Source organism: Lissotriton helveticus, chromosome 1_2, assembly GCF_964261635.1.
Source record: "Lissotriton helveticus chromosome 1_2, aLisHel1.1, whole genome shotgun sequence".
NCBI lineage: Eukaryota > Metazoa > Chordata > Amphibia > Caudata > Salamandridae > Lissotriton > Lissotriton helveticus.
This window is the reverse complement of record NC_136058.1, coordinates 145,782,119-145,806,389: the sequence shown is the minus strand read 5'-3', so window position 1 is coordinate 145,806,389 and position 24,271 is coordinate 145,782,119. Positions and strand designations below refer to the sequence as shown.

The 24,271-nt window shown below is 43.2% G+C and overlaps 1 protein-coding gene across 1 annotated transcript in view; it reads left to right on the top strand.

The window, feature by feature from the left end:
* Positions 1-24,271, top strand: part of BSND (barttin CLCNK type accessory subunit beta) — a 167,573-nt gene that overhangs the window by 47,176 nt on the left and 96,126 nt on the right. The window contains exon 2 of the mRNA XM_078670193.1: positions 23,024-23,115. Coding sequence (XP_078526319.1) covers positions 23,024-23,115 — 92 coding nt within the window. The remainder of the gene's footprint in view (positions 1-23,023; positions 23,116-24,271) is intronic.

Genomic DNA, 24,271 nt, shown 5'->3' with positions numbered 1-24,271 from the left:
AACTTGCATGTTACAGACACACATGTCCTTAGGACATGTGTGTGTGAAACATCCACTTAAAAATACATTTCAGGGGTGCAGGGGGGGGTCCTTTGGACCCCCCCTGCACCCATGGAATGCATCAACATTATGCGAATCCTAATTTGCAAATTCGCAATTCCCATTGATTCCTATGGGCCTTTTGGCCCATAGGAATCAATGGGAAATGCGAATTAGCAAATTAGAATTCGCATAATATTAGCGAATCGGTAAAAAATGTGAATTTTACCGAATCGCTAATATTATTAGAAAAAAATCATGCATCCCGTTTTGCGAATTCCAAATTGCGATTCGCTATTTTTCGCAATTTGGAATTCGCAAACGGCCGGGATGATGCATGTGGCCGTAAATTCGCTATTTTTTGCATTTCTTAAAAATGCGAATGCAATTAAGGAATCGCATTTGTGCGATTCCTTAAATGCAATGCATCATTTATTTTTTTAAATTGCGAATTTTGAAATAGGAAGTGCAAATTAACACGAGGTTGACCCTCGTGTTAATTTGCGAAAAATTTTAAAAAAGCAAAAAAATTCATTTTTTAAACTTGCATGTTACAGACACACATGTCCTTAGGACATGTGTGTGTGAAACATGCACTTTAAAATACATGAAAGAGCTTCAAACAGAAAAAAGGGTTGAGGCAAAAGACCTGCACCTGTTCTGAGTTGTGACTTGTCAATATTTTGATGGTGCTCACGAAACCAAGGAACACAACCCTATCTGTTCCTTTAAGGACAAAGTCCTAATACAAAGCACAAACTATGGAATCGGCACTCATCAGGAAGTATCATTCATAATGATAAATGTCCTTCAATCAAAAGTAAATCCACTTCAAATGAACAGGTCCGAACTTGATCACGGTAATTTTTCAATTCTTTAATGTAGTTTTCACACAATAGAAAAATGTTCCAAATCACAGCAGGTTTATTCCTTTTTCTTTTTTTAGCCTTTAGCCAACGCGTTTCGTCTCAAAAATGAGACTTCTTCAGGGCTCAAGAACCTGTTTTTATGGAGTATGACGTGAGTTGCACAATTTTTCTTAGATCATGTATCAATTAGAGAGGTCTGTTGTCTTTGATGAATATCCAAAAAGAACTAAAGCGACGGCATGGTGGCCAGCAAAAAAAGCGACCAGTGGAGATTCAGTGTTGCGAACTTTAAAATACATTTCAGGGGTGCAGGGGGGGTCCTTTGGACCCCCCTTTGCACCCTTGCAATGCATCAACAAATTGCGAGTGCAAAAAAAAAAATGCAAAACGGCATTGATTCCTATGGGCCTCTAGGCCCATAGGAATCAATGTAATGCCATTCCTTAATTGCGATTCGCAATTAAGGAATCGCAATTTCCGAAAATTAAGAAATCCTAAAAACTTTTAGGATTTCTTGATGCATAGGATTTTGCATTTCCTAAATAGCGATTCCTTAATTTTCGCTATTTAGGAAATGCAAAATCCTAGATTGATGCATGTGGCCGATAATGTTGGGAAACCTTTCTCTACTTGTCCCAGTGCAATGAAGGCTCCCCAGGTTTACTAAACAAGCTGGTGGAGTGCATGGATCCTTCCAGAGTAATTATTTTATCTTGTTTGTACAGGAAGCAAAGATTCTATTACCATCTTGGTATCAAAAAAATAATAGTTATTCCAATTGACTTACCTTGGGATCCCCAATAAATCTCAAGTGGTCTACACTTTCTCAAAAATATTTTTATAATTTCTAGCTAATGTTTCATTCATTCTCTCTATGCAACTTATATTAAACATCACCTTCCCAAAATAGTATTAACCCAATTGACTTATCATGGGATCCCCAATAAATGTCAAGTGGTCTACACTTTCTCAAAAATATTTTTATAATTTCTAGCTAATGTTTCATTCATTCTCTCCATGCAACTTATATTAAACATCACCTTCCCAAAATAGTATTACCTTTACTGATATATCCTTAAATACAAAGTGTAAAATCAATAATGACTAGGCTGCAGCATAACATGGTTTCCAGTAGATTATCTGCCAGTTACTGTTTTCTCCATTTCAATTGCTGGTACAATCACCATTGTGTCATCTTACCATCCAAAAGTAATAATCGTTAGTATCACCTTGTCCACTAGCAATATGCTCAAAGGAGTGTCTGTCATGAGTTTTTTTAGTACAAAGAATAGGATGTACTTGTAAGCCTCCCCCAACCAATGATACAATGATTATATGTGAGAATATTGTATTCAGAAATATAGTCTGACATAACCATTATGCCATAAATATTGTTTACAAAACTATTGGTCTTGTTGGATATAGATTTTCTGTTTGGATCTCCGATGAAGTAATACTTTTTTGGACAGTATTTAGTGCACAATATAGCTAGACGGGTGTACTTCAATCTATGCATGAATTCTGAAGTAAGAAATTGAAGGAATTTAAAAAGAAAATAATTATTTTTAAGCCCTTCAGTGGTTCACAGTCAAGCACATTATTACCTTAAAAGTACTGTGTACGTTTGTCTACTAACCAATGGACAGAACTGCATGAATACCTGAAGAAATGGGACATGTTGTATTGCACCTGGTTGCTCAGTCGCTCATTGAGGCAGGATAGCCAAACTGGATTCAGTAGTTCTGCTTTCATTTAAAAAGCTCTGAAAGTTGTCTTTTAAAAATCCATGCCACAGCAAACACAAGGAGATGATGGACGGAGTGCTGAAACTTTTCAAGCATTCACTCCCAGTCACAGTTCTGGGTTGAATCCATCATCATTCTTTAGCTCACTTTGCCACCCCAGTTCAGACACAGCTATATGCAAATCAGTCTTGACCCTGTGCCTCATGGGAACAGTCCAGCCTGAACTGCCAATCCATGTTGGGATCTTTGTACTTGGGTGAATGTATGATATTGTTCTGCATTCCGTCCAACAATTGTTTTTGCATTTGTCACCCCGAGTGGGATGGGTATGCCCAGACGTGGGTCCTGTGCTCTCTATGCCACTGGACTCAAGCTATCCTGGCTGAAGAGGGGTGAAACCCCAAAACTGGTCCTAGGATGCTTGTTTCCAGTCCAAGGAGGACCTGGCCTGGCAGTTCGGGCTGGACTGTCCCCATTGGACACAGGGTCAAGACTGATTTGCATAAGGCTGGGTTCAAACTGGAATGGCATAGTGAGCAAACAAACGATGGATATAGGCCCAGATCTTTGTACTGGGTTGAATGTATGACATTGTTCTGCATTCCATCCATAAATTGTTAGTTTTGCATTTGTCAGCCCGAGTCTCATGGGTATGCCCAGACGTGGGTCCCGTGCTCTCTATGCCACTGGAAAGCTATCCTGGCTGAAGAGGGGTGAAACTCTGAAACCGGTTCTAGGATGCTTGTTTCCAGTCCAGGGAGGACCTGGCCTGGCAGTTCGGGCTGGACTGTTCCCATTGGGCACAGGGTCAAGACTGATTTGCATATGGCTGGGTTCAAACTGGAATGGTATGGTGAGCAAAAAAACAATGGATATAGGCCCAGATCTTTGTACTGGGGAGAATGTATGACCTTGTTCTGCATTCCGTTCATCAATTGTTGTTTTTGCATTAAAAATTCATGCAATCAGGCCTTCCAGGCACCTACTAACATTACTATCTCAGTTGCCCACAAGATTCACAGGTGATCCCGAACCATGAAATCCTTAGCAGTGTGAAGTGGTGTGGAGGACGTGATCTAGTGCCTTAGTGATATCTTTGGGGACCTGGTTTCTAATCCTCGCTCCACCCCTTGAAGGATATTTGCTTAATGTAATCAAATAACCTAACCACCAAGTGCCTGAAATTGTAAACATATATTGCAAAATGTAATCCAACTGTAAATGTGCTAAAATATAATTGTTTAACTGTTTTAAAAATGTGCAAATCCCCATAAATGTACATTGATTGTTGCCCCCCTTCTAGGTCTCTGCTATAATACCACTACATACCTCATGTGGCAAGCTGGTGCTCTGTGAAACAGCAATAACTGAGTACTATCAAATTAGGTAACAGTAAAACCTGTTATTGACCGTGCTGAATAAAAATTGCAAAATGGTGGACTGGCCTAAAGACAACTCCGTTATTTCAACAGGCTCATGTAATTAATAAAATCGTAAATAAAAAATATATACTTAGAGAAGCTCTGGGTCAGCCTGCTTCATTAACTGGAATGTTCAACTGTAATTCATATGTGGCAGCCACCCTCCACAACATACAACATGGTGCTGTGGGTCAGGCCATGTTAGCCACTGGTTCACTTGCACTGTGCGTTGTAGAATTTTGCCTCATCAAATGCGCACATTCACCGAAAATGAAGTAGATTTCATTGCCAGGACTTGTGGAACAACATTTTACCGTGCCATTGCTTTTTTTCTTTCCATTTTTCATCTTTTTTTTATCATGCATGCGTCTTTAAAATGTGATTTACGGTTACAGTAAGTACCTTTTCTATGCGTCTATAAAAATCACATTTTCCTCTGATGTAAGTTAAAACTAAAAAGAGTTTCTATGTTGTTAGAAGGTCATCCGCCTGGTAGGAAGAACTCATAGTCTTCCATTAAAATTATATAGTTTTTTTTAAATTTATATTGCAAGGATATGGCCACCAAATGTAGGTGGTGGCATGATTTTTTTAAACTTTTGCGTCAGATGCTTACAATAAAAAAAACAAGCATTGGAAATGCAATAGGTCTCGGATTTATTTGAGTTAAAGCTAATGGCATTGTAAATGGCAATATCTTTTAGCCATGTGTTATGGAGTGTATGCATGTGGTGTGTAATGGAAATATGTGGTTTGGATTGGAATTGTTCACCCTGCACACTCACAAACTGTTCACCTTGCACACTCACAAACTGTTCACCCTGCACACTCACACACTGTTCACCCTGCACGCTCACACACTGTTCACCCTGCACGCTCACACACTGTTCACCCTGCATGCTCACACACTGTTAACCCTGCACGCTCACACACTGCTCACCCTACACGCTCACACACTGCTCACCCTACACGCTCACACAATGTTCACCATGCACGCTCACAGACTGTTAACCCTGCACGCTCACACACTGCTCACCCTACACACTCACACACTTCACACTCTGCACTCACACTGTGCACTCACAACTCTGCACTCGCACTCTGCCCACTCACTCTGCACACTCACTCTGCACTCTGCCCACTCACTCTGCACACTCACTCTGCACACTCACTCTGCACACTCACTCTGCACATTCACTCTGCACTCTGGACTCACAACTCTGCACTCTGCACACACACTCTGCACTCACTACTCTGCACTCACTACTCTGCATTCACTACTCTGCACTCACTACTCTGCACTCACTACTCTGCACTCACTACTCTGCACTCACTACTCTGCACTCACTACTCTGCACCCACTACTCTGCACTCACTACTCTGCACTCACTACTCTGCACCCACTACTCTGCACTCACTACTCTGCACTCACTACTCTGCACTCACTACTCTGCACTCTGCACTCACTACTCACTACTCTGCACTCACTACTCTGCACTCACTACTCACTACTCTGCACTCACTACTCTGCACTCACTACTCTGCACTCACTACTCTGCACTCACTACTCTGCACTCACTACTCTGCACTCACTACTCTGCACTCACTACTCACTACTCTGCACTCACTACTCTGCACTCACTACTCACTACTCACTACTCTGCACTCACTACTCACTACTCTGCACTCACTACTCACTACTCTGCACTCACTACTCACTACTCTGCACTCACTACTCTGCACGCACTACTCACTACTCTGCACTCACTACTCTGCACTCACTACTCTGCACTCACTACTCTGCACTCACTACTCTGCACTCACTACTCTGCACTCACTACTCACTACTCACTACTCACTACTCTGCACTCACTACTCACTACTCACTATTCTGCACTCACAACTCGCTACTCTGCACTCACTACTCTGCACTCACTACTCTGCACTCACTACTCACTACTCTGCACTCACTACTCACTACTCACTACTCTGCACTTACTACTCTGCACTCACTACTCACTACTCTGCACTCACTACTCACTACTCTGCACTCACTACTCACTACTCTGCACTCACTACTCACTACTCTGCACTCACTACTCTGCACTCACAACTCACTACTCTGCAACTCACTACTCTGCACTCACTACTCACTACTCTGCACTCACTACTCACTAGTCTGCACTCACTACTCTGCACTCACTACTCACTACTCTGCACGCACTACTCACTACTCTGCACTCACTACTCTGCACTCACTACTCTGCACTCACTACTCACTACTCTGCACTCACTACTCTGCACTCACTACTCTGCACTCACTACTCTGCACTCACTACTCACTACTCTGCACTCACTACTCTGCACTCACCACTCTGCACTCACTACTCACTAGTCTTCACTCACGACTCTGCACTCACTACTCACTACTCTGCACTCACTACTCACTACTCACTACTCTGCACTTACTACTCTGCACTCACTACTCACTACTCTGCACTCACTACTCACTACTCTGCACTCACTACTCTGCACTCACTACTCACTACTCTGCACTCACTACTCACTACTCTGCACTCACTACTCTGCACTCACAACTCACTACTCTGCAACTCACTACTCTGCACTCACTACTCACTACTCTGCACTCACTACTCACTAGTCTGCACTCACTACTCTGCACTCACTACTCACTACTCTGCACTCACTACTCACTACTCTGCACTCACTACTCTGCACTCACTACTCTGCACTCACTACTCACTACTCTGCACTCACTACTCTGCACTCACTACTCACTAGTCTTCACTCACTACTCTGCACTCACTACTCTGCACTCACTACTCTGCACTCACTACTCTGCACTCACTACTCTGCACTCACTACTCTGCACTCACTACTCTGCACTCACTACTCACTACTCTGCATTCACTACTCACTACTCTGCACTCCTCTGCACTCACTACTCTGCACTCACTACTCACTACTCTGCACTCACTACTCACTACTTACTACTCTGCACTCACTACTCACTACTCTGCACTCACTACTCTGCACTCACTACTCACTACTCTGCACTCACTACTCACTACTCTGCACTCACTACTCACTACTCTGCACTCACTACTCACTACTCTGCACTCACTACTCTGCACTCACTACTCACTACTCTGCACTCACTACTCTGCACTCACTACTCTGCACTCTGCACTCACAACTTTGCACTCACAACTCTGCACTCACTACTCTGCACTCACTACTCTGCACTCACTACTCTGCACTCACTACTTTGCACTCTGCACACTCACTCTGCTCTCACTACTCTGCACTCTGCACACTCACTCTGCACTCACTACTCTGCACTCACTACTCTGCACTCACTGCTCTGCACTCTGCACTCACTACTCTGCACTCACTACTCTGCACTCTGAACACTCACTCTGCACTCTACACTCTGCACTCACACTCTGCACTCACACTCTGCACTCTGCACTCACAACTCTGCACTCACTACTCTGCACTCATGCGAGCCTCCTTAATCAATCCCTTATTTCTTATCTAAATTTTATATAGCGCAATCAGGAGCCTAGAGGCCATCAAGGCACTGTGCAATTGTTAACACCAAGCTAACATAAGACATAACATAGCAAAACCGAGTGACATTTGACAATGAAACCCTCTCACAAATGTTTATTGGCGCCTATTAGTTTCAGTTGATATATTGGCACCGTAGAAAGCGCAGTGCTGCTCGTGCGAGGAATGGTGCTAACGTGAGCGCGCGGGCCCACCATCTGCCTTTAATTACCGCCAGCCTTGACAGCTGGCAATTGAAGATTTATGACCTTCTCCCGCTCGTGTCTGCACAGATTATGCAGGAAGTCTAGAAACTCAAAAACGTATGGCCTATTGTGTGCTGACTTCTTAAAAGACAGGCATGCAAGGCCCAATTGCCATGCAGATGGCAAAAAACAAGCCCTAAAAATCACGAGCATTCAGGAATGTTTGGGTTGCTTCTCGGACACCCTGATAATAGGACTCTTGGCTCCGCCCACAATGCTTCGCAGTGTGTGACGTAGGCCCGAGCCCTAACAATAAAAAAATCAAACAGTTGCAACAGCTTGCAAAGGCCAGAGCTTTTGGCTTTGGTTGTTCATCTTGATATGCATGGTACAGTTCTAAGGACATCTACCAGGTAGGAAGCGTTAGCAGCTGCCCGTAGCGGGTGTCAAGGTGTCGACCCACTACCTCCCTCTGCCATCTACTTCTAGTCGAGAAAACACGTGAAAGTGCCTAGCCACCTATATTTACATCCGCACTTAAGGAGTGTCGAAAAGGCTGTATGTCAAGAACGACGAGGTATTTTTATTTATACCAATTTTTTCATATTTATTTGATGATTTTTCAGAAGAGTAATTTTAAGCAAGAAAAAGATATATATCTACATCCACATATTTACAACACATTTTTACAAATCTATCTACACAAGTGTATTTCCAACTTAACACGTGAAAAATCAAATAAACCTAGACCAAAGAATAAATCCAGTGTCTACATCAAATACATACCACATGAAAACAATACATTTGTTTGAACAGAACAATATATCAAAAAAAGAACATGTGTATTGAAAACAGTGACTCTGTACAAGTGAAAATAACGAGTGAAACAACAAAAGAATGAAAGGAGTCAAGTCAATCTATGACCACTAATGGAACTAATGGAACCAGCAATGGCTGGTATAAAGAACTTTGTCACAATTGCTCCTTTTTAACAAGCCGACGCGTTTCGAAACCAGGGCGAAAGTTCCTGGAATCTCATCAGGGCGTTGTCAGTGAAAAAGTTTCAATCTCAAAACTCGAAACTCGCCTCACTTCAAGCGACACTCAGAGAATAGTGTGAATCACAACCTGCCAATGTTTCTGGAAGAAATTAATTCGAGGAACAAACGGTCTGGCACGGAATTCTTCACGTGCAATGACCTTCTTTATTCTTATAGTCGCGTCCCGTTGCAGAGCAACTGGGGGGGGAAGGGAGGGAGAGGCCACCTAAAGAAATAAGTAACAGGGTAACTTCCTTGACCAAGCCATTGTTTTAGGGATATTTGTGTATAACATGTGAAAAGGAACGTACCTTCAATTATTTTGTTTGAAGGAGGCCCACGGCTGCCGCCGACTTTGCATTGTTTGACAAAACGAATTTCGTCCGCCAAAGTGTGAACGCTGGAGCGTGAATGCTGGGGAGACAAGGGGGCTGTGTAAGTGCTGGGTCTTTATCGAGCGCAAGTTTACTAGAGTAAGTCTGTTAGTCTGCCGACATACCTTTAGTAACGCGTAAGGAGTTAGTTACTTCTCACGATGCTTTTCACAGTTTCTCGGGCAGCGTGATTGATTCCGCTATTGAAACAATAGAAGTAATTAAAATTATTTTGTGGTTGTAAAACCTGGGTTATGCCCTGAATATTGCTGGTTGCGCAGACAGCACCTACCTCTTTCCTTCCTCATCATCGCCTAACCATTCTGCGGTCAATCCAACATGGATGCCAGGTGTGTGGCTGGTTATAACCCTGGAAAACCGGGCCTATGCATTATGGGAGATGTAGTTCTGTGTTTACAGAACCTGTTCTCATATTATACGTGTGTTGCTAATAATATGTTTCTGCACGCGTTTAATGCACAGGAGTTAAAAAGAAATCAAAAAAACGGCACACCTTTTGTAAAGTAAAGATTCTGTGAGAATTGATGTGGGGTGGCGCCCCTGAACGGAAGGTGAATTTCGCAAAGAATTTGGATCAAGGGGAACACATTACTGTGTTATTGAAACAGACAGAACAGCCGTAGCCGCTGCGTGACGCACAAAGCACTCAGGGATTACAGCCTTGCAATCTCAGACAAACTATTCAATCCTGTCTGTGCACTGTTAAATTTAAGAATTAAATATGCTTCTTTTTTAGAAGCATTTTGTCCACGTCTACATTCCGATGCTTTGGTCTCAGAGTGTACAGTACTGTCCACCTCAGATCGTTTTCATCATGCTTGGCTGCCACAGAGTGCTCGACCATTGGTGCAGTCAAGATTTTGTTTTTTATTGTCGATCTATGTTGGCAAATGCGTAGATTAACTTGTTGGCATGTTTTGCCAATATATATCTTTTCGCATGGACATTGGACTGAATAGACCACATTCTTGGTCTTGCAGTTGGAAAATTCAAGAAGTTTCCACCTAATTCCTGCATGGTGGAACTCACTTCCTTCAATTGTGTTGTGGCAAGCAACACAGGTGCCACATTTGTGGTGCCCTGTAATCGGTTTGAGATTCCATTGAGCCAGCAGGTCATTTTTCTTTTTTGGTAAGGAAACACCTGTTCTCATGATCTGTTGGCCTAAATTTTGATTTTTCTTGTAGGCGAACAGAAGACGTGGAAAGGAGCATTCAAGATTTTCTAATAAATGCCAGTTGTTCAACACAGCTTTCCTAAGTTTATGGGTGTCTGGTCCAAAGGTGGTGACACAGACCAGTCTTTCTAGTGCAGGTTTAGATCGTACTTGGAGAAGGGTTTCTCGAGGAGTAAAACGCGCTCTTTTGAAAGAGTGCTTTAATAACTTTTTCGGGTACCCTCTTTCTTTCATTTCCTCACAAAATTTTTGGGCATGGGACGAAAAGTCCTCAACATCAGAGCAGTTTCTCCTGATACACAATAACTGCCCATATGGGAGATTCGATTTCAAGTTCCTGGGGTGTGCGCTCTTATGATGCAGGATGGTATTTCTGTCTGTAATTTTTTTGTAAAGGGATGATTTCAATTCCCCTTCGACGCATGTAATTTCATTTAAATATGTGGATGTAGATATATGTCTTTTTCTTGCTTAAAATTACTCTTCTGAAAAATCATCAAATAAATATGAAAAAATTTGTATAAATAAAAATACCTCGTCGATCTTGACATACAGCGTTTTCGAAACTCCTTAAGTGTGGATGTAAATATAGGTGGCTAGGCACTTTCACGTGTTTTCTCATTTAAAAAAGGTCCAGCCTATCCACCTGTCCTCAAGGGTCTGACTCCTTAGGTTTTCCAATATACTTCTAGTCGGCATGCTTCAGTTTTTACATGAAAACAAACAATCTCACGGATTGTGTATTTGCACCGAAAAGCTGCTATTGTAGCAGGGTTTCTGTTCTCCCACAGAACTGTGCACAGAGGATTGGAACCTCAGCGAATTAGGGTGACCCAAAACTCACCTTAGTACCCAACAAACCCCTTACCGAGCTAGCTACAGTGTCTCATTGGACATAACAAACTCCCAATGTTTAGACAAACCAGAACATGAACTTACAATACCTCAGGTTAAGTGGAACACATGAGCACTCTTTCGTTATACAATCATTTCAAATCAGAACGTGGAGTAAATGAGGAAACATGCACATTTGAAATATTTATTCACTAATGCCGTTTTCTCAGGCGCAGTATCTTAGATAATACAAGGAAACATATTATCAGAAGCAAAGTTATCAGCATAGTTACTAGTCCATAGAGGGCAAATGGTGACAGCATGTTAACATGCTGTAATGAATAAGGGTTAACAACACTTATTTCTCACCCTCCCTAACTCACATATTATATTAATAGCTAAGAAGGTCTCTTTGGGTTTTAGCAGGGTGGGCCCATACCTCAGGATCATAGAATGAAGAGATCACATCAGCATACACCAGCTCTCTCTGCATGCGAACAGCATCAAGTGTCTATCTGTGCTCTAAGCAAAGCAATATAAAACCCGCCTAAAGCCCAAAGTTGGCAGAAGCTGCACTTATGTTATGTCTATAAGGGTGCGGAGATCAGACCTCATAACAATTCTGTATCGTGTTATTCCTGAAGCTTCAGCACTCTCTGTACAGACATAGTTTATTTAGCAAAGCTGATAGCAGAGCAATAACATACTATTCTCATGTAAACCACAACGGGCTACTAGGTTGAAAGCTAAATCAACAATTAAGTGTTGTGTGCAGAAGCAGCAAAAAGGAAAAATGGCGTTTAAACATGTAATAAGCCTATGCTAACTTAACACATTATAAAGATAAACAGTAGCTATATGACACCCCCCCATGATCCGAGCACGGATAAGATAAGATAAGGGCAACTTCATGAGAGCAGAGTTCAAGAACTATGAACAACTTCATAATTATAAAAAAGTACATGAACCAAATCAAAATCCAAAAAACGTCAATTTCAGAATTCAACAGCACTCAAGTCAATAGGACTGGGAGGTGAAAAAATGCAAAAAAATTTTTTGGGGACATCATCTTAAACCAACAAGGGTCATCAAGGCAAGACCGAATATGCAAAATATGCAGCAACAGCCTCCAACAGGAAATCACCGTCTTCATCCGTAAACAGTTCAGCCATCCAATTCAAAAGTGGAAAAGAACAAACGTGTTCTCCTAGTACCGGAGCCTCTATTACCATCAGAGGACAACTTGGTGGGTTTTCAAGGAAGCTCAGTGCCAAGAAATCTTGCGCTGCTGTAAGAATGTTCCAAGGACCCATTAGTCCATGCATCGCTGCTAAGGCCATAATCCTGTCGCCAGCACAAACCAACTTGTGAGTAACAATGGGTAATCACCACTGATTAAAGTCGACTTCAGGAGAAACCGGTCCACAGAGACACAAATCAATGGCCCAGTCAAAATCACAGCTTAGGCAATAAAACACAGGCTGGGCACAGGTGAAGTAGGAAAATCGAAACGATAATCCATATGCCGTGCTTAAAATCGCAAGCGGCAGCGTGCCATAATATTCAAGCATTCGGTTGCGAAACAGCCCCAGGAGGGGCTGGGCGGCTCCTTCCACATGTGGGGCATCCATATTTAAGGAAGCAAACAACCACTAGAATGGCTGCCGCTAGTGCAAGTAAAACCGGGAATCCACCAAACAAACTCGAAAAAATTGAATGGAAGAAAGCAGGCATGACTCCAAAGATTTTTTCAAATGAAGTTACAAGACCACTGCTAACAGTTTTAAAAAAATGCGCCAGCCCAGTTGTGGAGGACGCGTTAAAGATAGAATGTACCATCTCGCTGAAATGCAATGGTAAATCAGTATTTAAAAGGGCCTGAACCTCAGTCCATGTATTAGCTATGTGAAGAACGAAAGTCTCCCTAGCCGAACTCAAGGCCACTTCTTTCTGGGACAATAGAGCCCTTATTCTGCTCATGCCGTTGAACTCTGCTGTCAAGGTTGGGATGCGTGGCCAGATGGAAACATCCCTATTTTCATGTGTGGGTGGGTACAGAACATTTCTGCAGCAAACTACACGCTCAGTTACGGTTACCACATAAGCAACACCTCTAATTAACCCGCACCAATCTTCATTATTTAAAAGTAAATAACTTCCGTTTCCCAGCAAGGTAAAAGTCGGGGTGATTGCAGGAACTGGAGTCCCTTTTAAAACACAGGCTAAGTTTGGCCGGTCTTGGTTACAAGAACCGTGCAATTGTATATACCTACACATTAGCGAGTGGTCTGGTGTTTCTGTACACTCCTCTCTCTCCATTCAGATAAACCTCCTGTCCTTCTTTCAAACATCGATAAGTAAAAGGAAGGGACCAGACTTCATGTAGAAAAGCACTACCTAAGGGCTCATAGCGACCTATGGCAACATATCTCATACAATTTGTAAATTTATATAAAGCAAAAGGTAATGTTATCAAACCGTGGATAAGCCACGTTGCAGCGTTGGCCTCTGCCACAGAAAAAGGCAAGGACTCCAATCTCTCAATATGTAACATAGAAAATGAAGCATCTCGCATGGAAAGCAAGCGCTGCTTGTCAGTCAAATTAAAGGGGGCAAAGAGAGAAGAAACATTCATGTAGGTCCATGGCACCTTGCCAGATTTAAGCGTTTGAAGGGTCCATGCAAATTGCATGATAGAACGTAATTGATTCTGACCATGGTACAACACAGACACCTCATCATGTACAATATCCACTACAGAAGACACAATATTATCTAAAGTGTAAATGCGGGAAGAAAGCATGTTAATACTATTATCTACCACAGCAAGTACTTTTTCTAGATTAGCTTGATCTAAAGCTCTAAGACGTGTCGCTGCTTCAATCTGTGATGTCTTCCAGATTTCATTGTAAACAGCATATATCCATCTTTTTGATCTACCACTAGCCGGGCCTTTGATGAAATCATTCAAATCTACATCATCATTCAACTTTGCAAGATGTAATTTAACTGCAGACAATTTTGAATGTTTCAGCCAACTTTGACATAATTTGCCCACAGAGTAAGTAGTGACAGAATGTTCAGTTTCAAAACGGGGATCAGGTCTGACCTGTTTGAAGCCATCAGATAAACCCAGAAAACGGTGCTGGCATGAATCAGCACTTCTGTGCCACACCAGCCAACCTTTTGGATCCAAACTGGATATATTAAAGGAGGAATTCAGCAATAGGGTCTGTAAGACCCTAATCGAAAACTTAGTATAATTACTCCAGCCAGAATATTCTTCCAACTCAGGTATGGTCGGAGAATTTAATTTTTTAGAAGTAGCCAATCCAAAGCATGTTGTCTGTGAAATAGAAGAGTTCAAAAACAACATTTGATTCGGGATGAGACAAGCACGGTGCAAAACCTCAGTGCCTTGTACCTGCCAGCTTTTAGAACCCCAAACAGATTTTAAGTCAATAGTTTCCATCCATAATTCATAGCTGCCAACAGCCAGCTGATCAAGAAAGGACTTCGAGTACAACAATTTGGTATCGGTAGGTCTAACTTTGGACATAGGCTTTTGCGTCATTTTGAAATAAAAGGACTCGGGATTAGACTGATTGAAATCAGTAAAATAAGTGTACTTTCTCAAAAAAGTACTTGAACTGCCTTGTTTAGGAGCTGGGCAATGCTCCCATTGTGTATAATTCACAGTATTCCTTCGGGAAGTCGTTTTGTGTAAGAAGTGATTGCCAAAATGTTGAAAGCAAAACAAATCACCATAATTAGCAGATTCTAAGTATAAATCCTCAGCATCAAAGGCAGCATAGTATTTCAATCAGAAAATAAAGACTCTACGGCCTGAACATCCCAATCATCAGAGCGAATGTTTTGTTTCACTACATCCCCCATATTAACTCTAAGTACATTGGGGACATTAACAACCTCGGTAGGGCCATGAATTTGAAACCTAACGGCATCCCACACTATCCCATCAAGGACAGGCCAAGCAGTGATATTAACAAATGTCAAGTCTCTTTTCAATCTGTGTGCAGAATGCGATGAGGAAAGGGGGGCCAAAGTTCCATTTAGATGTCGAATGCATGTTCTTTCTTCGACATAGTGTCCATTCATAATTCGGAAAAAATAAAACACAAACCCAATTGACATAAAAAGTTAAATTGAAAAAAGCACCAGCCAAATATATGTCCAAGGGGGAATCAAAAAAAGTTTTTTAAATTAGCTGGCATAAACTGCAAAACGTGAGGGTCTTTTTGAAGCATTGGAAACAGTGTCAAAAGAAAATCTGGATTCTGTGGCCAAACGTGCTTGCAGGTCAGGCATGGACAAGTCAGTGGGATAAGTATAGTCTATGTCATCATGGTCTGTACCGGGCAAAGTACTTAATAAAGGACTGGAAATTGTAGGTAATTCGATGGCCACTTCAGTTTCATGATTAGAAGCAGTGGGCAAAACTGAATTTCTCACAATGGAAGGACAGGAAACAGCCGGTGTCATGCTAAGTAGAATCGACCACTCTGTGTATCTTGACATTGTCCATTGAGATAAACCTGTTTTCCTTACGACCAGAAAGTGGTGGTAAAATAACTGTTCTTGTGCCCTTCACTCCAAGCACTGGAACCGGAGCTCGGTAAGAAGGACCAAATTCTTTCTTGTTATCGATCTTCTCTTGAACCAGTTCTCCAACTTGGGGTAGCCAGCCAACTACCGGGATTTGCAACGCAGCATCCGACGTGGAGGGCAAATGTTCCTTTGCAAGTCTGTCTCTGGTCTTTTGTAGATCCTGTAAAACATTACAATGTTCATCTACGTCAAAGGTTGCGGCGCGAGCCACGCAGTCTAGACCGTCAAGGTCAGGGACGTACATCTTGATGCCAAAGAGCATTTCGTATGGGGTCCGCCCACCCAGAGACCTTCTAGGGAGATTATTAAGAGCACGCTGCACGCCATAGAGGTGGGCTAGCCAGTTTCTGCCAGTGCCTATAACTTGAGCTGTCAAAGATTGCTTTAAATCACGGTTCATTCGCTCCACTACACTATTACCCTCAGGTCTGTAGGGAGACGAAAACTTGACTTGGACCCCCAACGAAGTCATGGCATCCTTATACGCCTTAGAGGCCAAAGCCGGACCCTGATCCGAATGGAAAGTACCACAGGCAAAAATCCCTACAAAGATACGCAAATCTCTAATGACAGTCCGTGAATCAGCGCTGCGATGGGGCCAGACCCACACAAAGCGTGTGCATGAATCAACTGGTACTAAGATGTACTTATACGCAGTATCAGAGGAAAAAGGACCGCAGTGATCTAAATAAACACAACCTAGCGGTTTATTAGAAATGTACAACTGTGTCTGTGGCGGACGCACAGCAGTCGAAGGTTTAATCTGCTGACAAATGTCACAAAGAAGGACATAATCACGCGTCTGTTTGTACAGTCCCCGCCACCAGAAACGTTGTTGTAATTGAGTTACAGTGGCCGAGACGCCCGCATGCGCAGACGCCACACCTTCATGAGCCGCTGTAATCAAGTCAGCCCTGCGATCCGAGTTGGGAATCAAACGTTCCCCAACATCAGGAATTTTCGCAAAAGGAACCTTTTCGGGACTTAAGTGGTATGTGTACTTCGAAGGGAACCCCGTAGGATGTTTACCTCCCTTCTCAGTGGCTGCAACAGCCGCCAAGATGTCACTATCAATCTTACTTTTGGACCGAGTAACTGCTGCAACTAAGTATGTAGACACCGCTGATTTCGCTGCTTCATCAGCAAGCGAGTTACCGACAGCGTGGACTCCAAAACGCTGATAGCCGAGAGTATGAATCACAAAAACGAGCGGCAACGTAGCCTTAAGCTCCGCCACTCGAACCCAGATCATCTTGTGTTTTATTGTGCTACCCTTGGAATCACGAAAGTCATTCTGAATCCAAAAGAACAAGTTTTCATTGTAAGACTGGACACAGTAGTAAGAATCACTTACAATAAGAGTAGTAACACTAGGATCAGCGTACTCCAACGCTAGTAAGAGAGCACGAAGCTCTGCCAATTGTGCGGTGCAATCTCCCAGAGGCAGCGAGTGCACCTCCCTGGATATGAACTCATCGTTCAACATGGCACCGACCACAATGGCGCATGCGGAAACGTAGGCATGTTTAGAGCCATGCGCAACCTGCGCCGAACCATCAGTGTAAATGATGCAATGGAAGTCCTCGAAAGGTCGCATAGCTAGAGGAGCAGGATGAACAAATTCATACTGCAAGTACTCTTGTAAAGAGGCGTCAAAAATAAACGTGACATCCGTGGACGTCAAGGACGCAGCCCACTGAATCCACCGAGGGTGCAAAGCTTTTGAATTTGGTACACTGGCTTTCGTGACTGCCTCCAAATGAGGACAGGGTGTAACAACAAAACATGCGTTTCCCCTGTGACAGAGCTGGTTCCTTAAGAATCGCCATCTGCACAGCTGTTAAAACCTTTTCCACAGTGGGAAACCGCATCTCAGCCGAAGTGTACAAGTGTGACTTGTAAGCAATAGGTACTGTGTCTCCTTCATTAAAAGTGAGGTACGTGAAACTCACTGTCCCCGGTATTATTCTTATCACCAGGTTGGTATGGTTATCACGAGTCAGTAAGAACTTAGAAGCGAGCAGATCAGCTTGCAAGGACTGCAAGATGGCTGAGTGCTCAGGCAGCCAGCATGATTTTGAAAAAGTTGGTTGTATCAAAGCATACAAAGGCTTGATACGCTGGGCATATTCCGGAATGTATGTCCTCCCGAAATTTAAAAAGCCCAGTAAAGACTGTATTTTTTTCAGTGTTGTAGGAGCGCGCAACTGTGCGCATTTCTCCAAGAAGTGAGGAGCCAAACCTCTACCTTCATTGTTGAGCTCATAGCCCAGGAACAACATCGTGAACTCAGCAATGTGCGATTTTGCAAAGTTAAATTTGTAACCCATATCTGCAAAGTTACAAATAATAGAATTTACACGACACAGATGCTCCCAAATTTCGTCTTCTGTGAGATATATGTCATCCACATACGAACAAGCATCTGGGTCGATTCTCTCCAAAAGAGAGACTATGCGTGCGGTAAATATACCAGGACTATTCTTATAGCCCATTGGAAGACGCCGGAATTGTTTTTGGACCCCAGCGCATGTAAAACTGGTCCATTGGGAGCTACAGCTGTCCAATCTGTGGGCATAGAAACCGTTGGATATGTCAAGCGTTGTTTTAAAACGCTTACGCACTAGACTATCCATTAGACCAGAGCCGTGAGTATTCTGTACTGCACAGTTACGGCAATGCGAGTTCAAATGCCGGTAATCCAATACCAAACGATACGATCCGTCTGGCTTGGTCACAGTAAAAAGAGGATTATTCATCGGTGACACACACGTTTCAATAACTCCCTGATATTCCAATTGTTCAAGGATTTCCGCGACGGAAGCCTTGGCTTCACGCCGAATGGGATATTGAGGTTGAGGCTGCGGCTGAGACCGCAAGGGAATTTCGTGGCAAGGGGACGATTTATCCCAACCACATTGGTTACGGTACAGAGCCGGTGCCAGAGCCCGAGCCCACTCTTCTGCAAACTGCTGCGCATGCTCTTTCGAGACAGTGTTCGTGAAACTGGGGAGGATCACCTCCTCCCCTCGCGGCGCCGCGAGCACAAAAGGTGGGGGCCAGTCAGCCTCCGAAAGCAAAATATCATACGTAGAAGAAAGATTTTCCCAAAATACCCCTTTGATGGTACGCTGTATGTCACCTTCAATTAACAGGACTATTTCATAAAGTCTTTCAGGGGGAGCAACTCTCGTATCGGCTGTTTCAATTACAACGTAGACATCAGTCGCTGTCACCCTCAGTAGTGGACGCAGCGCCTCTCTCACTATGGTAATCTCCGCCGCGCTGTCCAGCAAGGTCAGAGCCCACGTCAGATTCCGAAGCCGCGTTCTCACTATCTGTGGCATATCGATGCGCTGTTAAGGCTGCGACTTTCTTTTTCGCAGACTGCGGTCTCTTTGGCGTAGAATCCTCCTGCTTCCCTGCGCCTTCTGTCTGGCGGGACTGGCCATGTCCTTGTTGGCTACCACGTCCCCGTCCGCCTCCTCCTCCACCGGTCTTTGGGGCCGATGAGACCTGAAAGGAACGAGGAGAGCGTTGATCAGAAACCTTAAAACGATCAGGTGATTTAATCATCGCGCGATCGTGCAAATCATAAACTCTCTCTGTCGGCGCAGGAACTTGTGGCTCAGGATAAGAATCCTGAGTCTGCTGTTGTTGCTTCCCCTGTTTCTGATTTTTAGGCCAATTTTGTTTTTTGGACTTGGGCTGTACATCTCCCGCAGCAGACTGCCCTTGTGGTTGTTTTTTCTCCTTGATAGGAAAATATTTCAGACCTTTACTTGTGAGACCTATAGTTTTATATGCGGCCACAACAATTTTCGCTAACTGTCGGGGTTTTTCGGCATCGGGTAGAGCAGCCAAAGCATTCGACACCTGAAAGTTCACTGCATCTCCCTTTATATTGGAGAGGATGAGATCGCTAACAATCTCAAAAGAACCACACAGGCGCATACCCAATTCAACCGCTGCTTCCGGTCCGTGATCATCCTGAACACGCTTAACGATCGTAGGCAGTACGGACATAGACGGGGTGCCGAATCACCTCCTATAAACGGCCGCAAAAGTTTTCCCCCAGCTTTCACAGTCAACAAGTTCAGGAGTTAAATCCTTAGGCAAAGTAATCGTCAACATTCTATGTTTATCAGCAGGAGTAGAATTCGGAAACACAGCCTCCAGCTGGTCAAATTTCTCGGCAAGCCAGAAAGGGAATTCATCTTTATCATCGGGTCGCTTACCAAAAACCGAATTGACCATAACCGGATTAAGCCTTAAACCGCCATGTTCCGTTTGAACGGCCGGACCCCAAGGGGGACCCCCCGGGAGATGACGACCTATGTATTGTACTAATGCACGAATCACGGCAATCGAGACAACATGGTAGTCTGCGAGTATCCGCAAGGGGACAAGCGCCATGATTCGGGTGCGGGGTGAATCCACCCAACGCAGGCCAATTTGTGCCTGGAATGGACAAAGGACCTAACCTCGCAGCGGACAACGAGTGGGGTAGGGCGCCATCAAACCAAACGCGATGCTGTCAATGATCAATAGGTATTTCCAGTGCCCTGTACGGTGTATATTCAGCCGGTACAAGGGAGGGTGTGTAGGTGTGGAACACACCAGAATTTGCGTCCACTCCCGGAAACGTTATCCACGAATAAAACAGTTCGAAAGGGTACGCCGGATCTGCACACACCACTAAAATCACAGCCAAGCCATCTAACGGGACTTGGAAAGCCTGTAAATGGTTGCGCACAGCAATGCGACTATGCTGCGGGATGGCCACAGCCTGCGCCATGATTACACCGGAACTACTGAAAAACAAAGGAAACTTTGTAGCACAACTGGGTAGTAATTCAAAGAAACCGTTTTAGATATATTCAAGCTTGAAAAGACCTATTTCAAAAAATAGGTAAGTTTCTCCGACACCACCGTTTTCCGGAAACGACAGTGAAGGGGTTAAGGTTTGATCGATATACTACTCGAGTGTCATGATATAAGACCACCAACGTATGGGCGCCATGTAGCAGGGTTTCTGTTCTCCCACAGAGGATTGGAACCTCAGCGAATTAGGGTGACCCAAAACTCACCTTAGTACCCAACAAACCCCTTACCGAGCTAGCTACAGTGTCTCATTGGTCATAACAAACTCCCAATGTTTAGACAAACCAGAACATGAACTTACAATACCTCAGGTTAAGTGGAACACATGAGCACTTTTCGTTATACAATCATTTCAAACCAGAACGTGGAGTAAATGAGGAAACATGCACATTTGAAATATTTATTTACTAATGCCGTTTTCTCAGGCGCAGTATCTTAGATAATACAAGGAAACATATTATCAGAAGCAAAGTTATCAGCATAGTTACTAGTCCATAGAAAGCAAATAGTGACAGCATGTTAACATGCTGTAATGAATAAGGGTTAACAACACTTATTTCTCACCCTCCCTAACTCACATATTATATTAATAGCTAAGAAGGTCTCTTTGGGTTTTAGCAGGGCGGGCCCATACCTCAGGATCCTAGAATGAAGAGATCACATCAGCATACACCAGCTCTCTCTGCATGCGAACAGCATCAAGTGTCTATCTGTGCTCTAAGCAAAGCAATATAAAACCCGCCTAAAGCCCAAAGTTGGCAGAAGCTGCACTTATGTTATGTCTATAAGGGTGCGGAGATCAGACCTCATAACAATTCTGTATCGTGTTATTCCTGAAGCTTCAGCACTCTCTGTACAGACATAGTTTATTAAGCAAAGCTGATAGCAGAGCAATAACATATTATTCTCATGTAAACCACAACGGGCTACTAGGTTGAAAGCTAAATCAACAATTAAGTGTTGTGTGAAGAAGCAGCAAAAAGGAAAAATGGCGTTTAAACATGTAATAAGCCTATGCTAACTTAACACATTATAAAGATAAACAGTAGCTATATGACACTATATTACCTTTCGAAAAGAAGAAGAGGGCTCCACTAGCTGTGATGGACATGTATCAGGCGGGGGCTGTTACAGCCCAGCCTCACACATACACAATACATATCTGACATGCTGCATTAGCCTCATGAACCGCAGCATGTCAGGCAATGGAGATTCAGGGCTTGTCAATCACACACCCTCTCGCCTTATCAGAAACTGGAATAAAGAACAAAGGTCTACCTTGGTACCTTCAACCTTATTACTGATTCTATTGGGTGGAAGCTCGTGGGTCTGCCTCTGGTATGCTGCAGACGGAAAGAGGAGTCCGTGGGTCTGCCCACGGTAAGTTTGTGTGGTGTGTCTAAAATCCTAAGTTTGTGTTTTTCTGTATGCTGGGAAGTGCAGGTGTATGTCTATGTGCAGTGGCGTAACATAAACCCCCAAAACCCCCACGGTGAGGGGGGAGGGCCTGAGCTCCAGGTGGCCCCTTAGGCAAAAGAAGGGGCCTCCTTGTACTTTACAAAGAGGCCCCCTCAAGTTTTGTTACGTCACTATCTGTGCGACTGTATTTGGGTGCATGACTGCAACTGTGTGTGTATGTCGGGCAGCTCTGGCTGTATTCCTGAGCGCGTGTTTAAGTGTAGAGTGCTGTACAGTGCTTTTGGACTTTAGGGGCCTTACCACTTCCATAATCCACCAGCCAACACTGATAGGAAAGACTCACGGTCTTCCAGTAAAATTATATCAGGACATTTAAAAAAATTATAATAATGTACATTTCAAGGATATGGCCACCACATTTAGGTGGGGGCATGTTTTTGTTTTTACTTTTGCGTCAGATACTTACAATACAAATCCCCAAAAATTAAACCGGTGCAACCGCTTTGGAAGGCGAAAGCTTTGGGTTTAGTTGTTTATCTTGATATTTAGGGTGCTACGTCAAAAACCCCATAAGTTGCATTTGGGTTCAGTAGAAAGCATTTACAACTAGGCATTTAGGATACGTAATGAGCTAGTTTAACCCTGTAAGAGAGAGAAAGTATGTGTATGTGAAAGATTGTAAAATTGTGTGTGGGCATATTGTAACAAAACATTACAAAAGCGATCACAGACCAGTTTTCAAAGCTCTCCTTTGATAGGTTTAAAACTTTGTTCTCTTGGTTTTTTTTTTAGATCACCTTTATCACTGTTGAGGCTGAGGCCCAGTCTTTGTTTCCAGAGAAGTCGCTCGCGTCTTCGGACAATGGAGTTTCTGAAAAGAAGTGGTATGTACTAGATAAATAATCCTTCATGTTTTTACTCAACAGTGTTTAATATATTTTAATAAGGACACTATGTTAACTGCACACAAGGTTATCTAAGATTTGGCGGACAAGGCCTTTGTGTTGAGATAGTACTGAAGGCCTCTGTTCAAGAATCACGTGAAATTTAAAAGCTCTTTCTATAGCTGATAATATATTCTGACCCGTAAGAGTTCATGAAAGGGTTTCGACAGCAAAGCGCGTTTCCTCCTTTCTCTGTTGCACGCAGAACCGAACCAGAGCTTTAAGTGAGACTGGTCTTGCTACAGCAAGCACTGGTAAAATCAACAGATCTCACCAGTGGTGGAAGTGCATTAAACAAAGTACGGGAACTCTGATGCTGCACACTCAAGTGTTGGGGGTTGAGTGAGCGTGAGGGCGTGGTCAAAGGCGTGGTTAAACGAACAAAATATTCGGTGACTTTTTTCGGTCTTTCACCTTCACGTAATTACATATAAAAGAACACAGTTTAAATAAAAATTAAAAGCATGTTATGTTATTCACTGGGCACTGCTCTATGGTACATTATGAAACATGTCTTAGTTAATGCACTGCACCACAGAACGAACCACAGAACTGAATCGTGGTTGGTGCAGTGGAGAATAGTGCCTTCTCTATGTATGTTTAGTCCTCTAAGGTCCAAGCCTGAGACAGAAAGATTAGTGAACATGTAAGTCGTTATTTTAAACCTGCATTGCACACAGTATAAGATAAGCTGCTATCAAATACACAAAAAGGTTTAAGATTTTAAAAAAAGTGCTTCCTAATATAGATTTTAGTAATACCAATTTAGGCGAATACTGGCTTCCAAGCGCCCTTTACATTTGGAGATTGATCAGTTGCACCCATATACATTTCTTTCAGGGAAGCAAGCACCCTAGCAAGAAGGCTTGTTAGCTATCTGCCACTCCTTCTGTTTCACAGCACAGCAGTGTCCGTGTGTTAGACAATTCGGCCAAAGCATATCAACCTTCTAAACTAACCATCCCATGATGGTATTCTTTCCATGAAAAGTGGGGGCACGGTTTTTCTAAAATTAAAAAAGTATGGCCACATCTTTCCCCTCAGATCACCCCCACTTCGACTACTGTGTCTCACTTAAGCGAAGTATTGGCTTTGT